The sequence below is a fragment of the Nerophis ophidion genome, linkage group LG14, assembly GCF_033978795.1.
Source record: "Nerophis ophidion isolate RoL-2023_Sa linkage group LG14, RoL_Noph_v1.0, whole genome shotgun sequence".
In the NCBI taxonomy this organism is placed as follows: domain Eukaryota; kingdom Metazoa; phylum Chordata; class Actinopteri; order Syngnathiformes; family Syngnathidae; genus Nerophis; species Nerophis ophidion.
The window spans coordinates 24668448-24687879 of record NC_084624.1 but is presented as its reverse complement, the minus strand read 5'-3'; the positions used below and the strand labels follow the sequence as shown (position 1 = coordinate 24687879).

The 19432-nt window shown below is 38.5% G+C and overlaps 1 protein-coding gene and 1 long non-coding RNA gene across 3 annotated transcripts; one reads left to right on the top strand and one right to left on the bottom strand.

Annotated features, from left to right (window-relative positions):
- Positions 1 to 18: 18 nt before the first annotated feature.
- On the top strand, positions 19 to 17167 carry slc25a42 (solute carrier family 25 member 42). 2 transcript variants are annotated; one of them, XM_061920211.1, is made up of 8 exons: positions 19 to 365; positions 5705 to 5854; positions 10960 to 11074; positions 11202 to 11260; positions 11318 to 11484; positions 11568 to 11684; positions 13785 to 13936; positions 14005 to 17167. In XM_061920211.1, the coding sequence occupies exons 2-8, from the start codon at positions 5738 to 5740 to the stop codon at positions 14328 to 14330; spliced, it is 1053 nt and encodes a 350-aa protein (XP_061776195.1). In that variant the 5' UTR covers positions 19 to 365; positions 5705 to 5737; the 3' UTR covers positions 14331 to 17167. The 2 variants fall into 2 exon arrangements, with proteins under 2 accessions (XP_061776195.1, XP_061776196.1); XM_061920212.1 differs by having other exon boundaries at positions 26 to 365; positions 11202 to 11227.
- On the bottom strand, positions 10875 to 11713 carry LOC133568341 (uncharacterized). The gene is made up of 3 exons (XR_009809577.1): positions 11576 to 11713; positions 11348 to 11455; positions 10875 to 11091 (listed from the first exon to the last, which is right to left on the bottom strand). It is a non-coding gene; the product is annotated as an uncharacterized LOC133568341 (long non-coding RNA).
- Positions 17168 to 19432: the final 2265 nt, after the last annotated feature.

The following is a 19432-nucleotide window of genomic DNA, read 5'->3' as shown; positions in this document are numbered from 1 at the left end:
CTTGTCATGCAAGACTCCATTTCCCACAATGCAATCACTTCCCTAACCTCACTTTAGAGGCGGGGTCAGTTGAGGTTGTGACAAGAGCAGCAACAGCATGGGCGACATGTCAGCCAGTCAAAGTCACCACTGTGCGAGTGAATGACAAACTGACTTGAAAGTTAGTGTCTTTATTGCATTAGTTAGACAAATGCTTCCTCGACGTGTGTTCTCTGTTTAAAAACCCCGAGTTGTCTCGCAGAGAGCCAACAGCTAGCGAGTGTCATCCAAGCTAATGTTTGGCTAACTTTTAAGCAAAGGGACGTTAGATAATTCTGCTGGAAAAGTACAAAGCTTTGGAATTTGTCCTTCTGGTGTCAAGTCAGGTAAGCAATGTCACAGTAAGTACTTGTACGTGGTGTCTTTTTTTTGGAATACTTAAGTAGGACGGGACGTCAGAAAGCACAAAAGTAACCGCAAATAATTGAAATCACATAATAAAACGTTCAAGGATTTTCACAGCCGCGTGAGCCAATTTCCACAAAAATATTACCAAATTAAACTTTCATTATCATTTGTTTTATATTTGGTTAGCAAATACACTGCTTTTTTATGAGTCAAAATTTGCACAGTAGAACATACGCTGATATGTACTAACTAATCAATAATAACAAGCATACTTGACTACTTTGTTTCCTCTGCTGTGTCAGGAAGTTAGTAACAAATATGGTGATTATAAAACATTGATTCATTATCAGTCGAATTAGTTGTTTGTTGATAATATTTGGGAAGCAGGCTGTTAGGTGTTGACACTAGAGGTGAAAGGAGACACCTCGGGGGTCCTAACCGCTCTTTTCTATTCAGGCAAATTACCGCCCCTCCCTTTTCTTGGAAACCTTGTTTGTTTTATGCATCTTGATCTGTTCATTTAACATTATGATGTAATTTAGAATTTTTTACAACATTGTGTTTGATCTTCAGAACTTTGTGGCATTTGGGGCATGTTTCCCCCACAATATTTGTGTATTGTGCCACTTATTCAATACTGTATTTAGTAGATCAGTGACGTCATCAAATCGTTTTACTGTGCTGTAAAATATACACAATCAAAATGCCAGTATTTCCCACTGGACTGCGATCCTTTTTTAATTTTTATCTATACCTTTTATTTATAAAGTTCAACGTTTACAAACAAACATATGAACATGGATAGTTAAAACAAGTACACAAAAAGTACTATACAGCTCCAGGGGGTTGTTTATAAAATAAAGTACTTATAGTAGAATGTAAAATAAATATATGTAGATATATACAGTGCAGGCCAAAAGTTTGGACACACCTCATTCAATGTGTTTTCTTTATTTTGAAGATTGTCACCGAAGGCTTCAAAACTATGAACGAACACATGTGGAGTTAGCTACCCTTTGTTCTGATTACTTTTTCGCACACTCTTGGCATTCTCTCGATGAACTTCAATAAGTAGTCACCTGAAAAGGTTTTCAACTTCACAGGTGTGCTTGAAGCTCATGGAGAGAATGCCAAGGTTAAGCAGTAATCAAAGCAAAAGGTAGCTATTTTGAAGAAACTAAAAAATAAAACTTGGTTTCAGTTATTTCACCTTTTTTGTTAAGTACATAACTCCACATGCGTCATTCATAGTTTTGATGCCATCAGTGACGATCTACAATCTGAAAATAAAGAAAAAGCATTGAATGAGGAGAAGGTGTGTCCAAACTTTTGGCCTGTACTGTATGTATTATTGTGTACAGTTATAGGCTCGCACAAGTTCTGTAAATAGTTTACATTTAGAGCATAGCATCATAGTTTTCACAGCTTTTTGGTTGTTAGAGGTGGATAGTGCTTCATTGTAAAGTTCTAACACTTTTTTGTAAAGGCACAAAAAACAGGTTGGGTATTGAGAACCTTCCATGTATGAATATAAAAATAAGCCATTAGTATAATAAGGTTACAAAGGTAAAAAGTATTTTACATTTTGTTCTAATACTGTGTAAATCCAAATAGCACATCTTTAAGACAAAGCACAAATTTGTCATAAATATTGTCCAAGATGAAAGGACAGATATAGTGATTGAGTGCTTTCACAAGTCCAAAACAGGTGGTAAACTGTCTCTGGATGCTTGTTACATAAGGTGTAGGTAACATCAATGTCTTTCTTGTATTGAGCCATCACAGTCTTTACAGGGTAATAACGATTAATGATTTTGAAATAAATCTCTTTGACTTAGTTTGTAAGGAAGACACCCAACTGATGTCATTCGCAACATTATTCCAAAGTGCAATTACTTAGGAGACAGACACACAATCGTGTTGGAATAAGCTGCGGATTTTTCTGTTATTTTTCTGATCACTGGACTGCAATCTATGTGTGGAGTACGGGTTTGTATGACATCAGTCTAATTTGCAGGATTTGCCATGACTAAAGATGAGCATTAAGCAAGACAAATATGTAGTTTTTTCTTCTGTTGCTTCTTTTTGTGTTGTTTATGTCACAAGCAAGTAGTATACGTGCTCTTCGATAGGCTTGTTGAAAAGAACATGTGATTTTCATCCTAGAGTCTCCAAAAGTGTTCGATGAGATCGGAAAAAGTCGCTAGATTTATTATTGGCAGTTGCATTTTTGAAAAAGAGAATTAGAAGGGGTTTGAAAACTTGCTTAAATATAGTGACAGAGACGCAAAGTTGATGATACTGATCTTTCCTGTCTTTATGCTGTCGTAGACCAGGTGCTTGAGAATTGCGTGAAGAAGCAGTGTTTCAAAACCATTTATTGTACATAGTCGTAACGACAAGCTACTAACAGACAGGCCACTATACTGTCTTTAGGATTGTAGGTTGCCATCTAGTGCCAAATATACAGTATTTGTGACGGAATGTAGGTTTGCGAAACACTGCATAAATCAACATCATAGAATACGCAGTTTTATTTATAGTGAAGGCTGGAATATACTTTTGCGTCACGTAGCTTGCATTCCCTCTGACGCCCTCTTTTTTGATCTATAGTTCTGTCTTAGGTTGTGGTGCAAGACTTTTAATTCTCACCCAAAACACTAAGTGGCAGTGTGTCCTGAAGGAGCAACCACCGCTGTCGTTGACTAGCTATTCATTCACCTTCTTGTAAAGAATGATGACAACGAGTACATCGACATCTTTGTCAACACTGGAACAAATCGTTCAGATACATCAGTTTACGTTTAATGGACGTTTTACTAATAAACCAGAGAAAAATACATTCATGAAGATGGACTCAGCAACTTCTGAACGAGTCGCATCAGAGGACATAATTGTTATTTGCAATCCTTTTCAGTCGTTCGGGACAAGACGGAGCTATGTCATTGAAATAAACAAAACTGTTAAACAACTATTGTAAGTTAACGACATTCTGGTGGTAATGTGTATGGTCATGTGTTATTGGCGTTAGGAGCTCCAGCAAACATAACTTGCTTGAAAGACATTGACAGAGATTGAAGAATTGTCGTCTGTGAGAGAAAAAGACGTGTGCATGAGAAACTGTTTTTGTGTCGGAATTGAACATGTTAGCACAAAATTGGGAATAAAAGTTAAAAAGTGTTGTTTTGTGCCTTTTTTTTTGGGATAAAACAACACAATAAGCTGAAAAGCGACATAAGTAATAATTTTTTAATTGGTCACTAAGACATTTTGTACACAATGTCAGTTTGCATGCAAATGTTCAACCACTGTTGCTTTTTGTCATACAATAATTTGTGCATTTCAAGTACAAAGTTTGCTCTCCTGTGGTCAGGGCCAATCACAGCTCTGTGGTCCACGTTGCCATCGACGCTAAGCTAGGATTTTTGGGAGGTGAGCGCAGGGCTTGTTGTATAGTAAGCAGGGTAAGGGGGCATGACGGCGTCACTTGAGAGTCGTATACACCAGGCCTGAGAATTGTGTTCTAACATTGACACTGTAGGACTAAGGGGTTGAAGTTCAACTGAATAATTGATTGAATAGTAAAATGATTAGCTCACTAACAAAACCCTTTGCAGACTTCATTGTTTGTGGTGAAAGTTAGTGGGCCCCATGCAACATTCTTCTTGTTTTTTTCCCCCAAATGCCACAAACTTGTATAGAAATTGTAACCAAAGTATAGAAGTGTTTGTTGTTGTTTTAGCTGCGTGCCACCAGATACCTTTCACCTACAAGTCAGCAGCTCTGCTCTTCAGGGGATATTCTGGGCTACAACTTTTTCCCGGTGGCTTAAAGTTATCTGGGTAGTATTTGTTCTCACACTGCTAGTGTTTCCAACATTTTACCACTCTGATGCTACAAGTACAAAATACTGAAATGCTTGCAGGTAGCACAAATCTTCAATACGGAAGAGGAAACTTGAATCATTGGTGAAGTACAGTACAGGCCAAAAGTTTGGACACACGTTTGGACACACCTTCTCATTCAATGTGTTTTCTCTATTTTCATGACCATTTACATTATAGATTGTCACTGAAGGCATCAAAACTATGAATGAACACGTGGAGTTATGTAGTTAACAAAAAATGGTGAAATAACTGAAGACATGTTTTATATTCTAGTTTCTTCAAAATGGCCACCCTTTGCTTTGATTACTGCTTCGCACACTCTTGGCATTCTCTCGATGAGCTTTTTAAATTGTTTTCACTTCACAGGTGGGCTTGAAGCTCATTAGGAGAATGCCAAAAGTGTGCAAAACAGTAATCAGAGCAAAAGGTGGCTATTTTGAATAAGCTAGAATATGTTTTCAGTTATTACTTTTTTTTTGTTAAGTACATAACTCCACATGTATTCATTCATAGTTTTGATGCCTTCAGTGAAATCTACAATGTAAATAGTCATGAAAATAAAGAAAACACATTGAATGAGGAAAAAGTGTGTCTAAACTTTTGGCCTGTACTGTACATAAACTGTGAATTGGGTTTATTGATTGTTTTTTTAATACATAAAATTTTGCTGACGGGTGCATGATAAATAGCGAACAGATAATTATTGGGACGTATCCGATAACATTAAGCAATAGCTCCAGTGAGGCAAGATTAACTTGCACTGTGCTGGAGGTGTTAGGGTGAGCAAATCAAGCATAAATGGCCTGTAATAAACTTCCACTAAGCTCATTGCAAACAAACATGGCGTCGATTGTTTGGGACTTTTTCCACTGTTCCAAAGACTAAAGAAGCTTACCTAAAGCCGGCCCCAAAGAAAGTTATGCACGTATTACAGTTAAATCAGAATTTAAAAAAATAATAGGTTTAAATAAGTTATCTGTGAAGCAGGAAGTTATCAGTATATTTTGCTCCTCTTTTTCTTTGGACTGCTGACTGTCGTAGATGATGCCAGCCACCTTCAGCAGGAAATTATCATGGCACTGAGAAGTCTGTTTAGTGACAGGTTGCGTCTGCCCAGAAGTAAAACTAACAGACTTAAAACTTCCTTTGTCCCCCGTACCATCAAAATGTGTAACTCCTCACTAGGTAGGTGGTTTAAAGACAGAAGATGGGAAGGGTCGCAGAGACAATTTGCAATAATATGGAAAACTACCTTGATTATTATTATTATTTTATCTAAATTTTATTAATTCTTAGTAATCATATTTGATCTATTACCAGTTACCCTTTGTGCTGTGATGCTTTTGCCACTGACTTGTTTACTCTAAATGCTATTGGAGGAATGCCCACGCCCAAGATATCAATAAAGTTTCTACTATTTTTGCATTAAGGGTCATTGCTGCTTTCCCCTTGTGGTTGGATCAATGAGTGCACATCGAGGCAGCAGAGAACAGTCCTCTGGCATGGGGAGTGGAGTCCAGGAGCAACGTGCATCACCCAGTAAAGAGGATGGGCTGCCGCGGGCCTCCACTCAGGCAGAAGTGAGCTATGATGACTTTTTTTTTCAATGGGAACTGTAGGGGGTGATTTTCAAATGAGGCTCTGCTCATAAGATGACAGATTTTATGCACTTTTGCAATTAACCCTACATAAAGATGCAACCGCCTCTTATTGTTTCCTGGTAATCACTTATTTCCCTGGCACACCCCCAGACATGTTTATTTATTTATTTGACAGGGACAGTTGGCCCTGTAATGAGGTGGCGACTTGTCCAGGGTGTATCCCGCCTTCCACCACAATGCAGCTGAGATAGGCTCCAGCACCTCCCGCTACCCCGAAAGGAATAAGCGGTAGAAAATGGATGAATGGATGACAGGGACAGTACAGTTAAACATTGCTACCCATAGGCAACCGATGTCAAAGTACATAAGACATCTAGCCACAAGCTAATGTGCAACCATTGTCCTTAGTTTGGCTTTTAAAAAAAAGATGAGAAAAGTGAAAAACACATACAAAAAGATTAAGACAAGTACAAAATAAAAATACATACACCCAGTTCTAGTGCTCACACTTCTGATTTTCCTTAACCCACTTTTCAGTTTTGTGTAGAAACGTCTAATGTCCGACTGTGACTTTAACTCCAGAGCAAAGAGTTCTACGCAAGTGTGAAAGAATAATCTACAATTTAGTCTCGTTCACCTTTTATTTTCTGAGAAGCAGTGTCCTTTACAGTAGACATTTTTATATGTCCGTTTACTCACATTTAAAAGTTAAATCTAATTTTAACTTTTGATAATGTACAAACCCGGTTTCCATATGAGTTGGGAAATTGTGTTAGATGTAAATATAAACGGAATACAATGATTTGCAAATCCTTTTCAGCCCATATTCAATTGAATGCACTACAAAGACAAGATATTTGATGTTCAAACTCATAAACTTTTATTTTTTTTTGCAAATAATAATTAACGTAGAATTTCATGGCTGCAACACATGCCAAAGTAGTTGGGAAAGGGCATGTTCACCACTGTGTTACATCACCTTCTCTTTTAACAACACTTAATAAACGTTTGGGAACTGAGGAAACTAATTGTTGAAGCTTTGAAAGTGGAATTCTTTACCCTTCTTGCTTGATGTACAGCTTAAGTAGTTCAACAGTCCGGGGTCTTGTTGTCGTAATTCACGCTTCATAATGCGCCAAACATTTTCGATGAGAGACATGTCTGGACTGCAGGCGGGCCAGGAGTGTTCCCACACTCTTTTACTACGAAGCCACGCTGTTGTAACACGTGGCTTGGCATTGTTTTGCTGAAATAAGCAGTGGCGTCCATGATAACGTTGCTTGGATGACAACATAAGTTGCTCCAAAACCTGTATGGACCATTCAGCATTAATGGTGCCTTCACATATGTGTAAGTTACCCATGCCTTGGGCACTAATGCACCCCCATACCATCACAGATGCTGGCTTTTGAACTTTGCGCCTATAACAATCCGGATGGTTCTTTTCTTCTTTGTTCCGGCGGACACCAGGTCCACAGTTTCCAAATATAATTTGAAATGTGGACTCGTCAGACCACAGAACACTTTTCCACTTTGCATCAGTCCATCTTAGATGAGCTCGGGCCCAGAGAAGCTGACGCCCTGCCTGTGTGTTGTTGATAAATGGCTTTCGCTTTGCATAGTAGAGTTTTAACTTGCACTTACAGATGTAGCGACCAACTGTAGTTACTGACAGTGGTTTTATGAAGTGTTCCTGAGCCCATGTGGTGATATCATTTACACACTGATGTCGGTTTTTGATGCAGTACCGCCTAAGGGATCAAAGGTCCGTAATATCATCGCTTACATGCAGTGATTTCTCCAGAGTCTCTGAACCTTTTGATGATTTTACGGACCGTAGATGGTAAAATCGCTAAATTCCTTGCAATAGCTCGTTGAGAAATGTTGTTCTAAAACTGTTCGACAATTTGCTTACAAATTGGTGACCCTCGCCCCATCCTTGTTTGTGAATTACTTAGCATTTCATGGAAGCTGCTTTTATACCCAATCATGGCACCCACCTGTTCCCAATTAGCCTGCACACCTGTGGGATGTTCCAAATAAGTGTTTGATGAGCATTCCTCAACTTTATCAGTATTTATTGCCACCTTTCCCAACTTTTTTGTCACGTGTTGCTGGTATCAAATTCTGAAGTTAATGATTATTTGCAAAAAAAAAAAAGTTTATTAGTTTGAACATCAAATATGTTGTCTTTGTAGCATATTCAACTGAATATGGGTTGAAAATGATTTGCAAATCATTGTATTCCGTTTATATTTACATCTAACACAATTTCCCAACTCATATGGAAACGGGGTTTGTAAATACCTCACAAATTGACGTTTAGCTTCACTGGCTTCATCTGTCTTGGACGATGGTAGCTAATCAAGTAGCTGTTTTGGCTTGGAACGTTTGAGACCTCCGCCACAGAGGTTATGTTTTTGCCAGGGTTTATACGTCCGTTTGTCAGTAACATAACTTAAAAGGTTATTCATTTTCAGACGCGCCAAAGCTAAAGTTCCAGAAAAAAACTACACTCATCAAGTTTTGGTTATACCGTCAAGCGTCATGGCATTATTGTGAAGACTTTGAAACCGCAATGCTGCAGTGTCTACAATACTGTTACATGCCTAGTAGTAATTTTTTTTAAACAGAGTGAATTATGGAATTACTTAATTCTGTAGACAAAATAATGGAATTATGAAAAACAAACCAAAAACACTACAACACACTACTAGTACCATATTTTCCGGACCATAGGACGCACCGGATTATAAGGCGCACTGCCGATGAGCCGGTCTAGTCAGGTCTATTTATATGCAAAAGGCGCACCGGATTATAAGGCGCATTAAAGGGGTCATTTTATTATCAAAATAAAAATCTAAATTGAAAACACTTCCGGGCTTCACGGTGGCAGAGGGGTTAGTGCGTCTGCCTCACAATACTAAGGTCCTGCAGTCCTGGGTTCAAATCCAGGCTCGGGATCTTTCTGTGTGGAGTTTGCATGTTCTCCCCGTGAATGCGTGGGTTCCCTCCGGGTACTCCGGCTTCCTCCCACTTCCAAAGACATGCACCTGGGGATAGGTTGATTGGCAACACTAAATTGGCCCTAGTGTGTGAATGTGAATGTGAGTGTGAATGTTGTCTGTCTATCTGTGTTGGCCCTGCGATGAGGTGGCGACTTGTCCAGGGTGTACCCCGCCTTCCGCCCGATTGTAGCTGAGATAGGCGCCAGCGCCCCCCGCGACCCCAAAAGGGAATAAGCGGTAGAAAATGGATGGAAGGGATGGAAAACACTTCCTTTTGTCTGCACATAACTTGTAATTGTGGTTCCTTGGTCAAAATTTTGCATGGATTGTTTTACTGACCCTCTTCTATCCGCTTTCTGACTGTCTCTTCAGGATGCGCCGTTTTGTGGGCGGTCTTATTTACGTGGCTCACCTTCGACAGCGTCTTTCCTCCGTCATCTTTGTTGTAGCGGTGTAGCGTGCAAGGACAGGAGTGGAAGAAGTGTGATAGAGCTAACATTCAGACTTTACTTCAATCAAACACAAACCAGCATCTCCTCATTCGTGGCTCACTAGTGCAACAACAACGCCGGAAAAGTATCCCGTGAAAAACCGTCAGACCGGAGCTCTCTAATAGCTAAAGTTCCTTGGGTGAATAATGTAAACTCACTACACAGGTATGTTTTAGCGCTTTCATGGCGAGTTTACTGACAGATATAAGTAAGAACGTTACACTACTTTGTATTACAAATGGGAACAGTAGAGGATGAATGTCCCATAACAAAAATATAATTAAAAAGAAGAGGCTTATTGATTTCGGTGGACGCGCACATATTTTCAGGATTTATGCAGATCTCAAATACAAATCAGCAGGCACCAGAAGATAAGAAAAGTTGCTTTTGCATAATATTGCGAAACAAAACGCCAGATAATCTCTTACCTTATACACACACCATAATAATACTCGTATGTTGAAGCACAGTACAATCCATCAAGCAGTGCGGATTCATAGCTTACCAAAGTTGTACTAAAACATTTTGATAGATTTTTGAGCACAGTGTGTAATGGTCTATATTTTCAATGGAACATATAACATTTTGGTGTTGTTTACTTGAGTCATATTGCAGTCAACACGTGTCTCTTATGTGTGACTGTCATCATATTGCAGTCTACACATATCTCTTATGTGTGACTGCCATCTACTGGTCACACTTATCATTACACCATGTACCAAATAAAATAGCTTTTAGGTCGGTAAGCACAACCAAAATTATTCTGTACATTAGGCGCACCGGGTTATAATGTGCACTGTCGAGTTTTGAGAAAATAAAAGGATTTTAATTGCGCTTTTATAGTCTGAAAAATACAGTACTTTTTTGTTGCACCACATCTGTCTTTTATAACAGCTTAGGCATGGACCTAACGAGTCACAAATAACTTTCTCTGATTGCTGTTGTCAGATCAGCTTTGCAGGTTGGGAGTCTTGTCATGGACCGTCTACTTCTATTTAACCCACAGATTTTCAATTGGATTCAGAGCCGGACTATTTGCAGGCCTTGACATTGACCTTGACCTTATGTATCTTTTTTTCAAGATTCATCAGTTTTTGCTCAATTGCAAAATGCATTATCATCTTGAAAAAATGATGTCATCATCCCTCAAACATAACATTGATGGAATAAGAAAAGTGTCCAAAATGTCACTGTAAACTTGTGCTTAAAGCCAAAAAGTTGCCATTTGTGATTGATCCATTTTCTACCGCTTGGCCTTCTGCTGGAGCCTATCCCAGGTGCACTTGGGCGGAAGGCAGGCAGCTTTCTGAGCGTCTCTTCAGGATGCGCCGTTTTGTGGGCGGTCTTACCTACGTGGCTCACCTTCAACTGGACTAGTCGCCACCTAATCGCAGGGCAATTGAAAATATTTTTGTTTCGTGTCATGTCTGTTATCTGCTTTGTTTCTACAAATATCAACAACTGAATGAACCTCAAAGATGGCTGATTTCATAAGTCTTGCTAGGGGTTGTTTATTTGCTGCGCTTCATCACACATTACAAGGACTTGGATTAACACACAAGCGACCCCTTTCTTTGCTGTGCAGGGCACGAAGCAGAAGACCCCCTCCGTGGTCATCACGCTCTTCTCGGGGGCAGTCGCGGGCGCTGTGGCCAAGACAGCTGTCGCTCCGTTAGACAGGACTAAAATCATCTTCCAAGGCAAGCTGTGGGCTGGGCTAAATGTGGAAAGTGGTTTAAATTTAGATTATAGGGGATTGAGTAGCCCACGAAGATATCAGTTTATAGCAACACAATGCAATTGATTCACTTTGTTTTTGTATTCCAGTGTCTTCAGCGAGATTCTCTGCCAAAGTATGTTTGAGTTGGATATCAAATAAGACAACAGTTAAGTATTAATGATTATACTCCAGTGAATGTTCATATATCTCCTCTGCTTGGCAGGAAGCCTACAGAGTGATCTACCGCACGTACTTGAAAGATGGCTTCCTCAGTCTGTGGAGGGGCAACTCTGCCACTATGGTGCGAGTCGTCCCGTATGCAGCCATCCAGTTCTCTGCTCATGAGCAGTACAAAAGTCTCCTGGGGGAATATTACGGTTTTCAGGGAAAGTGAGCGTCACACCGCAGAAGCACACACAGTTTATTTATGACAACTAGTGAGGTCATAAAAGTGGTCTTTTTGCCTCCCGCAGGGCCCTACCTCCACTTCCAAGGCTACTGGCTGGATCCTTGGCAGGCACCACTGCCACCATGTTGACGTATCCTCTGGATATGGTGCGAGCTCGCATGGCTGTGACACCAAAGGAAATGTAAGACCACTTTCACCTCAGCATTCCCCTCATGAGAATAACATCACAGACAATGCCACTAGAGGGCTTTAAATAAAATAATACAAACATAATTAAACCATTTAGCAAATATGCCCCCACCTGTTACAGTAGATGTCATTGTCAGACATGAGATTTGTATTGTTTGGGTGTCGATTGTGTGACTTATACAGAAAAAGCACACCGGATTAAAAGGCGCACCGCCGATGAGGGTGTCTATTCAGGTCTATTTTCATACAAAGGGCGCACCGGATTATAAGGCGCACTAAAGAGGTCACACTATGATTTTTTTCTCAATCTAAAACACTATCTTGTGGTCCACCTAACACGTGATAGTGATTATTTTGGTGTAAGTGTTTCATAGATTATGTTTTACGGACCATTTTCAAGTATCTTTCTGAGCGTTTCTTCAGGATGCGCCGTTAAGTGGGTGGTCTTACATGCGTGGCCCACCTTCAACAGCGTCTTCAAGGATGGGAGTGGAAGAAGTGGCAAAAGATTGACCTTGTTTTAATGACATTCAGACTTCACTTAAATCAATAACGGAGCAGCATCTTCTCATTTGTGACTCCAAAATGTAACATCAACGCCGGAAGTGTGTCACGTGAAAAACCGTCCAACCGGAACCTTCTAATAATTAAAGTTCCGTGGGTGAATTATGTAAACCCACTAGTTTTTAGTGCTTTGATTGCTGAGCGTTCCAGGTAAAACCTTTACGCCACTTTATATTCCATCCATCCATTTCCTACCGCTTGTATCGTTCGGGGTCACGGCGGGTGCTGGAGCCTATCTCAGCTGCATTCGGGTGGAAGGCGGGGTACACCCTGGACAAGTCGCCCCTCATCGCAGACAACTTTATATTACAAATGGCAAAAGCAGAACATGAATAAGGTAGAGAAAAAAAGAAGCTTATGACTACGGTGTCGCCACGGACTACTATGGCGGCCTTGCGCACATTTTTAGGACTTATGCAGATCCCAAATACACATCAGCAGGTACCAGAAGGTAAGAAAAGTTGAGTTAGCATAATATCGCAAAACAAAACGCCAGATAACATATCTGCTAATGTGTGCCATTTTACGATCCTTATACTTCCACCATTATAATTGTTTGTTTAATGCTGCGACAATCCATCAAGCAGTGCGGGTTCATAGCTTACCGAAGTCGTACTAAAAACATTTTGACAGATTTTTGTGTAACATTCTATATTCTCATTGAAGCATTGAAAGTTTGGTGTTGTTTACTGGCGTCATCTTGCAGTTTACACATATTTCTTATATATGACTGCCGTCTACTGGTCACACTTATCATTACACTATGTACCAAATAAAATTGCTTCGAGGTCAGTAAGCACAACTAGAATTATGCCGTACAGTAGGAGCACCTGTTCGCCAGTTAAAACCCAAAGGATGATGGGTAATGCAACAGGACAATGACCCAAAGTGCGAAAGTAAATCAACAAGAGAATTGCTTAAATAATACAAAATACACATTCTCGAGTGGCCCAGTCAGATTCCTGACCTCAACCTGATTAAGATGCTGTGGCATAACCTCAAGAGGGCAGTTCATACCAGACATCCTAAGAATATTGTTGAACTTAAACACTTTTGTAAAGAAGAGTGGTCCAAAAGTCCTGCAGACTGTTGTGCAAGTCTGATACGTTGAGGTTATTGTTGTCAAAAGAGGCTCAACTAGTTGTTAAATCCAAAGGTTCACATACTTATTCCACCCTGCACTGTAAATGAAAACATTTTTTTGGTGCCGTATTAGTTCAAGCAGACTGTCTTTTGTTGTGACTTAGATGAAGATCAGAACTCTGTCTGTGTGTGTGTGTGTGTGTGTGTGTGTGTGTGTGTGTGTGTGTGTGTGTGTGTGTCTGTGTGTGTGTTTGTATATACACATGTGTATGCATATATGTGCGTGTGTGTGTGTGTCTGTGTGTGTGTTTGTATAGACACATGTATATATATATATATATATTTTAGTATTTACATTTTATATGCAGTCGTCCAAATTTTTAAATGTTTTAATTTGTCGATTCAGACCAATTTGAGTCCCTTCTCACGTTTGTGTGCACTGCAGGTACAGCAACATCCTGCATGTGTTTGTGAGGATCTCTCGAGAGGAGGGCCGGAAGACACTGTACCGGGGTTTTGCCCCCACCATACTGGGTGTGGTCCCCTATGCCGGCCTGAGCTTCTTTACCTATGAGACGCTCAAGAAGCTCCATGCAGGTAGTTTTTGAACACTTTACAGGCGTACACTTTCATATTCCACGCTAACTTTGATCCACACCATGTAGAGGAAAGTGGGCGGCGAGAACCTTACTCCTACGAACGACTGGCCTTCGGTGCCTGTGCGGGCCTCATTGGTCAGTCGGCGTCTTACCCTCTGGACGTGGTGCGGCGGCGCATGCAGACTGCGGGCGTGACGGGTCACACTTATGGCAGCATCCTGGGCACCATAAAGGAGATAAAGTCTGAGGAGGGCGTAGTCAGAGGACTCTTCAAGGGCCTCAGTATGAACTGGGTAAAAGGGCCCGTTGCGGTGGGAATCAGCTTCACAGTCTTTGACCTCACCGGTATACTCCTGAGTAAGCTGCGACAGATGAGCCACACGTCTCGGTAATGGCGGGAAAACGTGCTAGTCGGACTTTGCGGAGAGAGTGTGTGAGGAGTGTGTGCCTAGCAAACACACACGGGGTGAGTGTGTCCTCTACATGATGAATATGTCCACACTGTTATGTGCTTCAAAGTGCAATATGCTGCGTGTGCTTCTGATCTGTGCTTCAGTTTGAACTGACACGGTACACACACACACACACACACACACACACACACACACACAACTTGTCTACATGAACTAACGCCTTCCAATACAATGCAAGCTGACATTTAAAAAAAAAAGTCAATATAGAAACTTTTGCCATAATTAGTGCTACTTTGACAAAATGCAAATAGTGTTTCTATGTACAATACAGGCCAAATGTTTGGACACACCTACTCATTCAATGCGTTTTCTTTATTTTCATGACTATTTACATTGTAGATTGTCACTGAAGGCATCCAAACTATGAATTATCACATGTAGAATTATGTACTTAAAAAAATAAATAGTGAAATAACTGAAAACATAATCAAAATAGCCACCGTTTGCTCTGATTACTGCTTTGCACACTCTTGACATTCTCTCAATAAGCTTCAGGCGCACCTGTGAAGTGAAAACCATTTCTGGTGACTACCTCTAGAAGCCATCCGCAGTATTTATTTATATGACCCAATGCAAACAACCCTACCTCGTCATGGGGCAAAAAAAATAAAAGATCCAACCAACACGAAATCTTAACAAGCATGGTCACACATAACACAACCTGCTCACTGATCTTTGTGAACATTTAAAACAATGTTCATTCACCCTAAAAAAAATTACACTTTGCACACTCTTGGCATTCTCTCAATGAGCTTCAAAAGGTAGTCACCTGAAAAGGTTTTCACTTCACAGGTGTGCTTGAAGCTCATCGAGAAATTGCCAAGAGTGTGCAAAAAGTAATCAGAACAAAGGATGGCTATTTTGAAGAAACTAGAATATAAAACATGTTTTTAGTTATTTCACCTTTTTTTAAGGACATATTTCCACATGTGTTTATTCATAGTTTTGATGCTTTCAGTGACAATCTACAATGTAAATAGTCATAAAAATAAAGAAAAGCTGTGACCAAATGTTTGGCCTGTACTGTATATGACGATTACATTGAATTATACTTAACCAACAAAGCAGATCTCCTATTGTTTCTTATAACTCTTCAATTTTGAAATTGTGATGAAAATCATCATTTATTACTACAGATGTAAAAAAGAGGCCTAATTTCTGCACAAATCCTTTGGCCCTTGGCTCTCTAATATATATGAGAATACAACATAAATGTGATATCTGTGAAGTATATAAATGTGCATTAATGAGATCTTGAATGGAGAATATCACTCCAGTTCAGCACAAAGTCACCTAAAAATTTAATTATGCTTCCAACAGCATATATTGATGCTTGCTAGCACAACAATAGCAAGCATTTTACTGTTTTGTGTATTTTTTTCAAAATCCCAGCTGCACAAATATTTCTAGAGCCTTTTTAATGTTTGGTTGGATTTTAGTTGAGTTTGTGAGTGTTTTAAGTCCAGATGATATGGTGAAGAACATAATATCCCCATATTGACATCATATACATTAAAATTCACATTTCCATTATTAAATCATGTGACCTTTTTTTAACTACTGACTACATCATAAGGGCAGTAAAAAGGTATTGCACAATAGTTGTCTATCCACCTTTTATCTCAGCACATCAGCGCCAACTTACTGTTAAACAGGATGATCGGCAGAGAGCAGCGAAGTGTCATAAAGCAGTGGTCCCCAACCACCGGTCCGGGCCGCACATCAGAAAAACGAAATTATTTAATTTTAATTAATTCAAAGGACTGCATTTTCTCTGACTCAACTTTGGCCTGTCTCACTGGACACGGCAATAAGCTTGTTTATAGATGTACAATGAAACTCCCCATAGGAAGTTATATTTGTTATAACTTTGTGACTTGATAAGATGCATATTAATCAACATATAACTGTGACGGATTGTAACCGAAGGCTGATTTCCATCTTGTTTCAAAGAAACAAGTCCAGGGCTCCCACTAATTCAGCGTTCTAGTGACTTGTATTTTTGCTGTATTTATCAGGCACAAGTGGAAAGCCAGTCCCTAAAAATAATGAATGCCTACATTAAAGCAAAAAAAGGTTGGGGGCCACTGTCCTAAGCGACCGACCCCCCCCCGCCCCTCCGCCCCTTAGATATTTATTACATGTAATATTTTATTACCGCAATCATGTTTATTTAAGATTTGTGTTGAATGCTCTCACATACTTGAAAAATGTCATAGAAAGTCTCTGCGGAACAAAAGTGTGCCTTGTGGTGTGCAACTTCATTTATTGCAGGGATTTCAATATGTTTGTTATGTAGATGGTTTACGTTTGAAGTAAAAGTGCCTGGCAAGGAACACTTAAGTGTTTTACCTTACAATGACTGAGCTACTATTTTTGAAAAGGTATTTTTCAGGTTCTTTGTGATGATTCAGCATGTGGTTTAAGGGTTATTAGGACTGACTGTATTAGTCCAGTGATGTTTTCCCCTCAATACAGTTTCCTAACCTCGAAAGATGTGAACCACGGCTCACTTCCATGTCCTTTCGCATGTGATGGGTATTATTCAATCATTTGTATTTGTCAGTTTCAAAATGATCAATGTTTGTGGAGGGACTAGTTGAAGAAATAACAAAATGGAAACGTTTTATTGTTGTTTCATCACAATTTGCACACGGCCAAGTAAACAGTTTTGCATGGTGGTACAACAAATCACATAATGTTTAACATTCAGAATGTATGTTTTAAAATGTCAAATAAAAACTGGATACTTTTGAGATTTTTGTTTCTGTCACAAGTAGCCATTGAGTGATTTGCACCAAGAAAATGTCACGTGTTAATGTAATGACATAAAACAGCCACTAGAGAGAGCCCTAACATTATACATCAAATTGCGGACGGTAGTTCTACAAATGACCACTAGACGTCAGTACTCGGTCATGACTGGGGCTTGTGATTGATTGATTGAAACTTTTATTAGTAGATTGCACAGTACAGTACATATTCCGCACAATTGACCACTAAATGGTAACACCCAAATAAGTTTTTCAACTTGTTTAAGTTGGGGTCCATGTTAATCAATTCATGGAGGAAGGCGAGCAGCTTGAACTTGACCGTGAACTCGTCACGCTGCAAACTGAATGACAAACGCGCACAACGATAAGACAAATATAAGTGTTATACTGTAACTACAGTTTGATTGTATTCACGAAATGCATATTTAATATTTATTTTTACAATATATTTGACAACATTTTTTGCCCATGTAAAATGACGAATGAGCCAGAGCCACTAATTAGGATGGAGTCTGTGTCAGAAAATGTGGTTGCTATAGAAACGTGCTAAGATGCTAGAAGGAGGCAGTGTCAATTTGCATGTTGGACTCATGCTCTCCGTAGTCTCATTTTATATATATTTTTTACCTATGATTTCCGTTCTTTAATTGGATCCTAAACTGTTTTTTTTTTTGCCACACTCCAAATAACAAATGTGAAATGATTCACTGACTTTTGTCTTTATTTAAAAATTAGAATCTAAACATATCTCTCCATTGAATTATTTATTACTATATCTGTTGTTATTGTATAAGATATATATAAGAATGTTTTGACTAAAAATGAAAATTATTAATTTCTGGAAGTGTGCTCAAGTGTTGACATAATATTTTATTTCGCAATAAAGAGAAAGAAAACATCATGATAGAACAATAATTACAAATAAAAACAGTAGGCATCATAGTTAATTTTACATTTGATAAAGCTCTTCAGCCTTTGGCAGTAAAAAGAATGAAAATAATAAATGTAATATATATGATAAAACAACTAGAAATAAGAAGCGATAAGATAGTGAATTTAAAATAAAATATCTGGTGTAGCCATTCAGACTAACTATGCTTGAGCAATCTTTCTGGATTTTATAATATTATGACTGGTATAAAACAATATATTTTTTTGTTAACAATATAAGATGCATCTACATTTATTTATAAAAATGCTAATGTTTAATTTCTAAAAATCTGCCCAAGTGTAGGCCTGATATATTAATGTAGAAGGAAAAATATAATGATTATAAAGCTACAAAATATTTGAAATACAGTTTTAAGTTATAGTGAATTTAACATAAAAAAAATATAAAGCCATTCAGCCTGACTTACTTTATATGTATTTTTCTGGATTTTATATCATTATATATTATTTTGTTTTTCATACAAACAAGGCATTGGTTTGTTTAATTCAATCAATCAATCAATCAATGTTTACTTATATAGCCCTAAATCACTAGTGTCTCAAAGGGCTGCACAAACCACCACGACATCCTCGGTAGGCCCACATAAGGGCAAGGAAAACTCACACCCAGTGGGACATTGGTGACAATAATTGTTATACCTTTGTTGACTGGTACAAATATATACAGTATATTGTAGATTTTTACTCTTTTTAAAATATATTTCTGACTTTTATCAATTTTATTTTATTTTTTTTTACAAAAAATGCAAATAAAATAATTTCTACAAGTCTCCACTTCTTTTGACACCAAATATTTAATTTTGGAAGTAAAGAGAAGCAAACATAATGACATTGAAATATGATGAAACAATAACTACAAATATTACACAAAAATATCTGGCAAAGCCATTCATCATGCATGATCTATTGTTTCTGCTCTTATAACATTATGACTAATACTGTAAACATATTTAAAACACATTTAATATGCTGATTTTATACAAATATAAATGTTTAGTATGTGGTCTCCTTTTTTATAAATTCTTACTTTTAAAAATATATTTTAATACAAAATCTAAAGGCAGCTTTTCTTGATTTCATAATAATCATGACGGGTGATTTTTTTTTTCTTAATACCAATTTTAGAATCTATTAACTTGGGTACACTAGCAGCATGCATTTCCTTTTATTCATTTATACAATTATTTCACTTGATGGCGTTTCAACCATGTAAATATGGAAACAAAAATTCAAAACCTTTTGGATTTGGTTGTCAAATGGTAATAAAACTTGCTGGAGCATAATGTGAATGTCAGA

What these genes read in the sequence shown, in the direction of transcription:
- slc25a42 (XM_061920211.1), top strand. Translation starts at nt 5,738, where the DNA reads ATGAGTGCACATCGAGGCAGCAGAGAACAGTCCTCTGGCATGGGGAGT. An exon ending in GGATATCAAATAAGACAACA is followed by an intron (nt 11,261 to 11,317) that starts GTTAAGTATTAA and finishes TCTGCTTGGCAG; the next exon opens with GAAGCCTACAGAGTGATCTA. An exon ending in GCTCAAGAAGCTCCATGCAG is followed by an intron (nt 13,937 to 14,004) that starts GTAGTTTTTGAA and finishes CACACCATGTAG; the next exon opens with AGGAAAGTGGGCGGCGAGAA.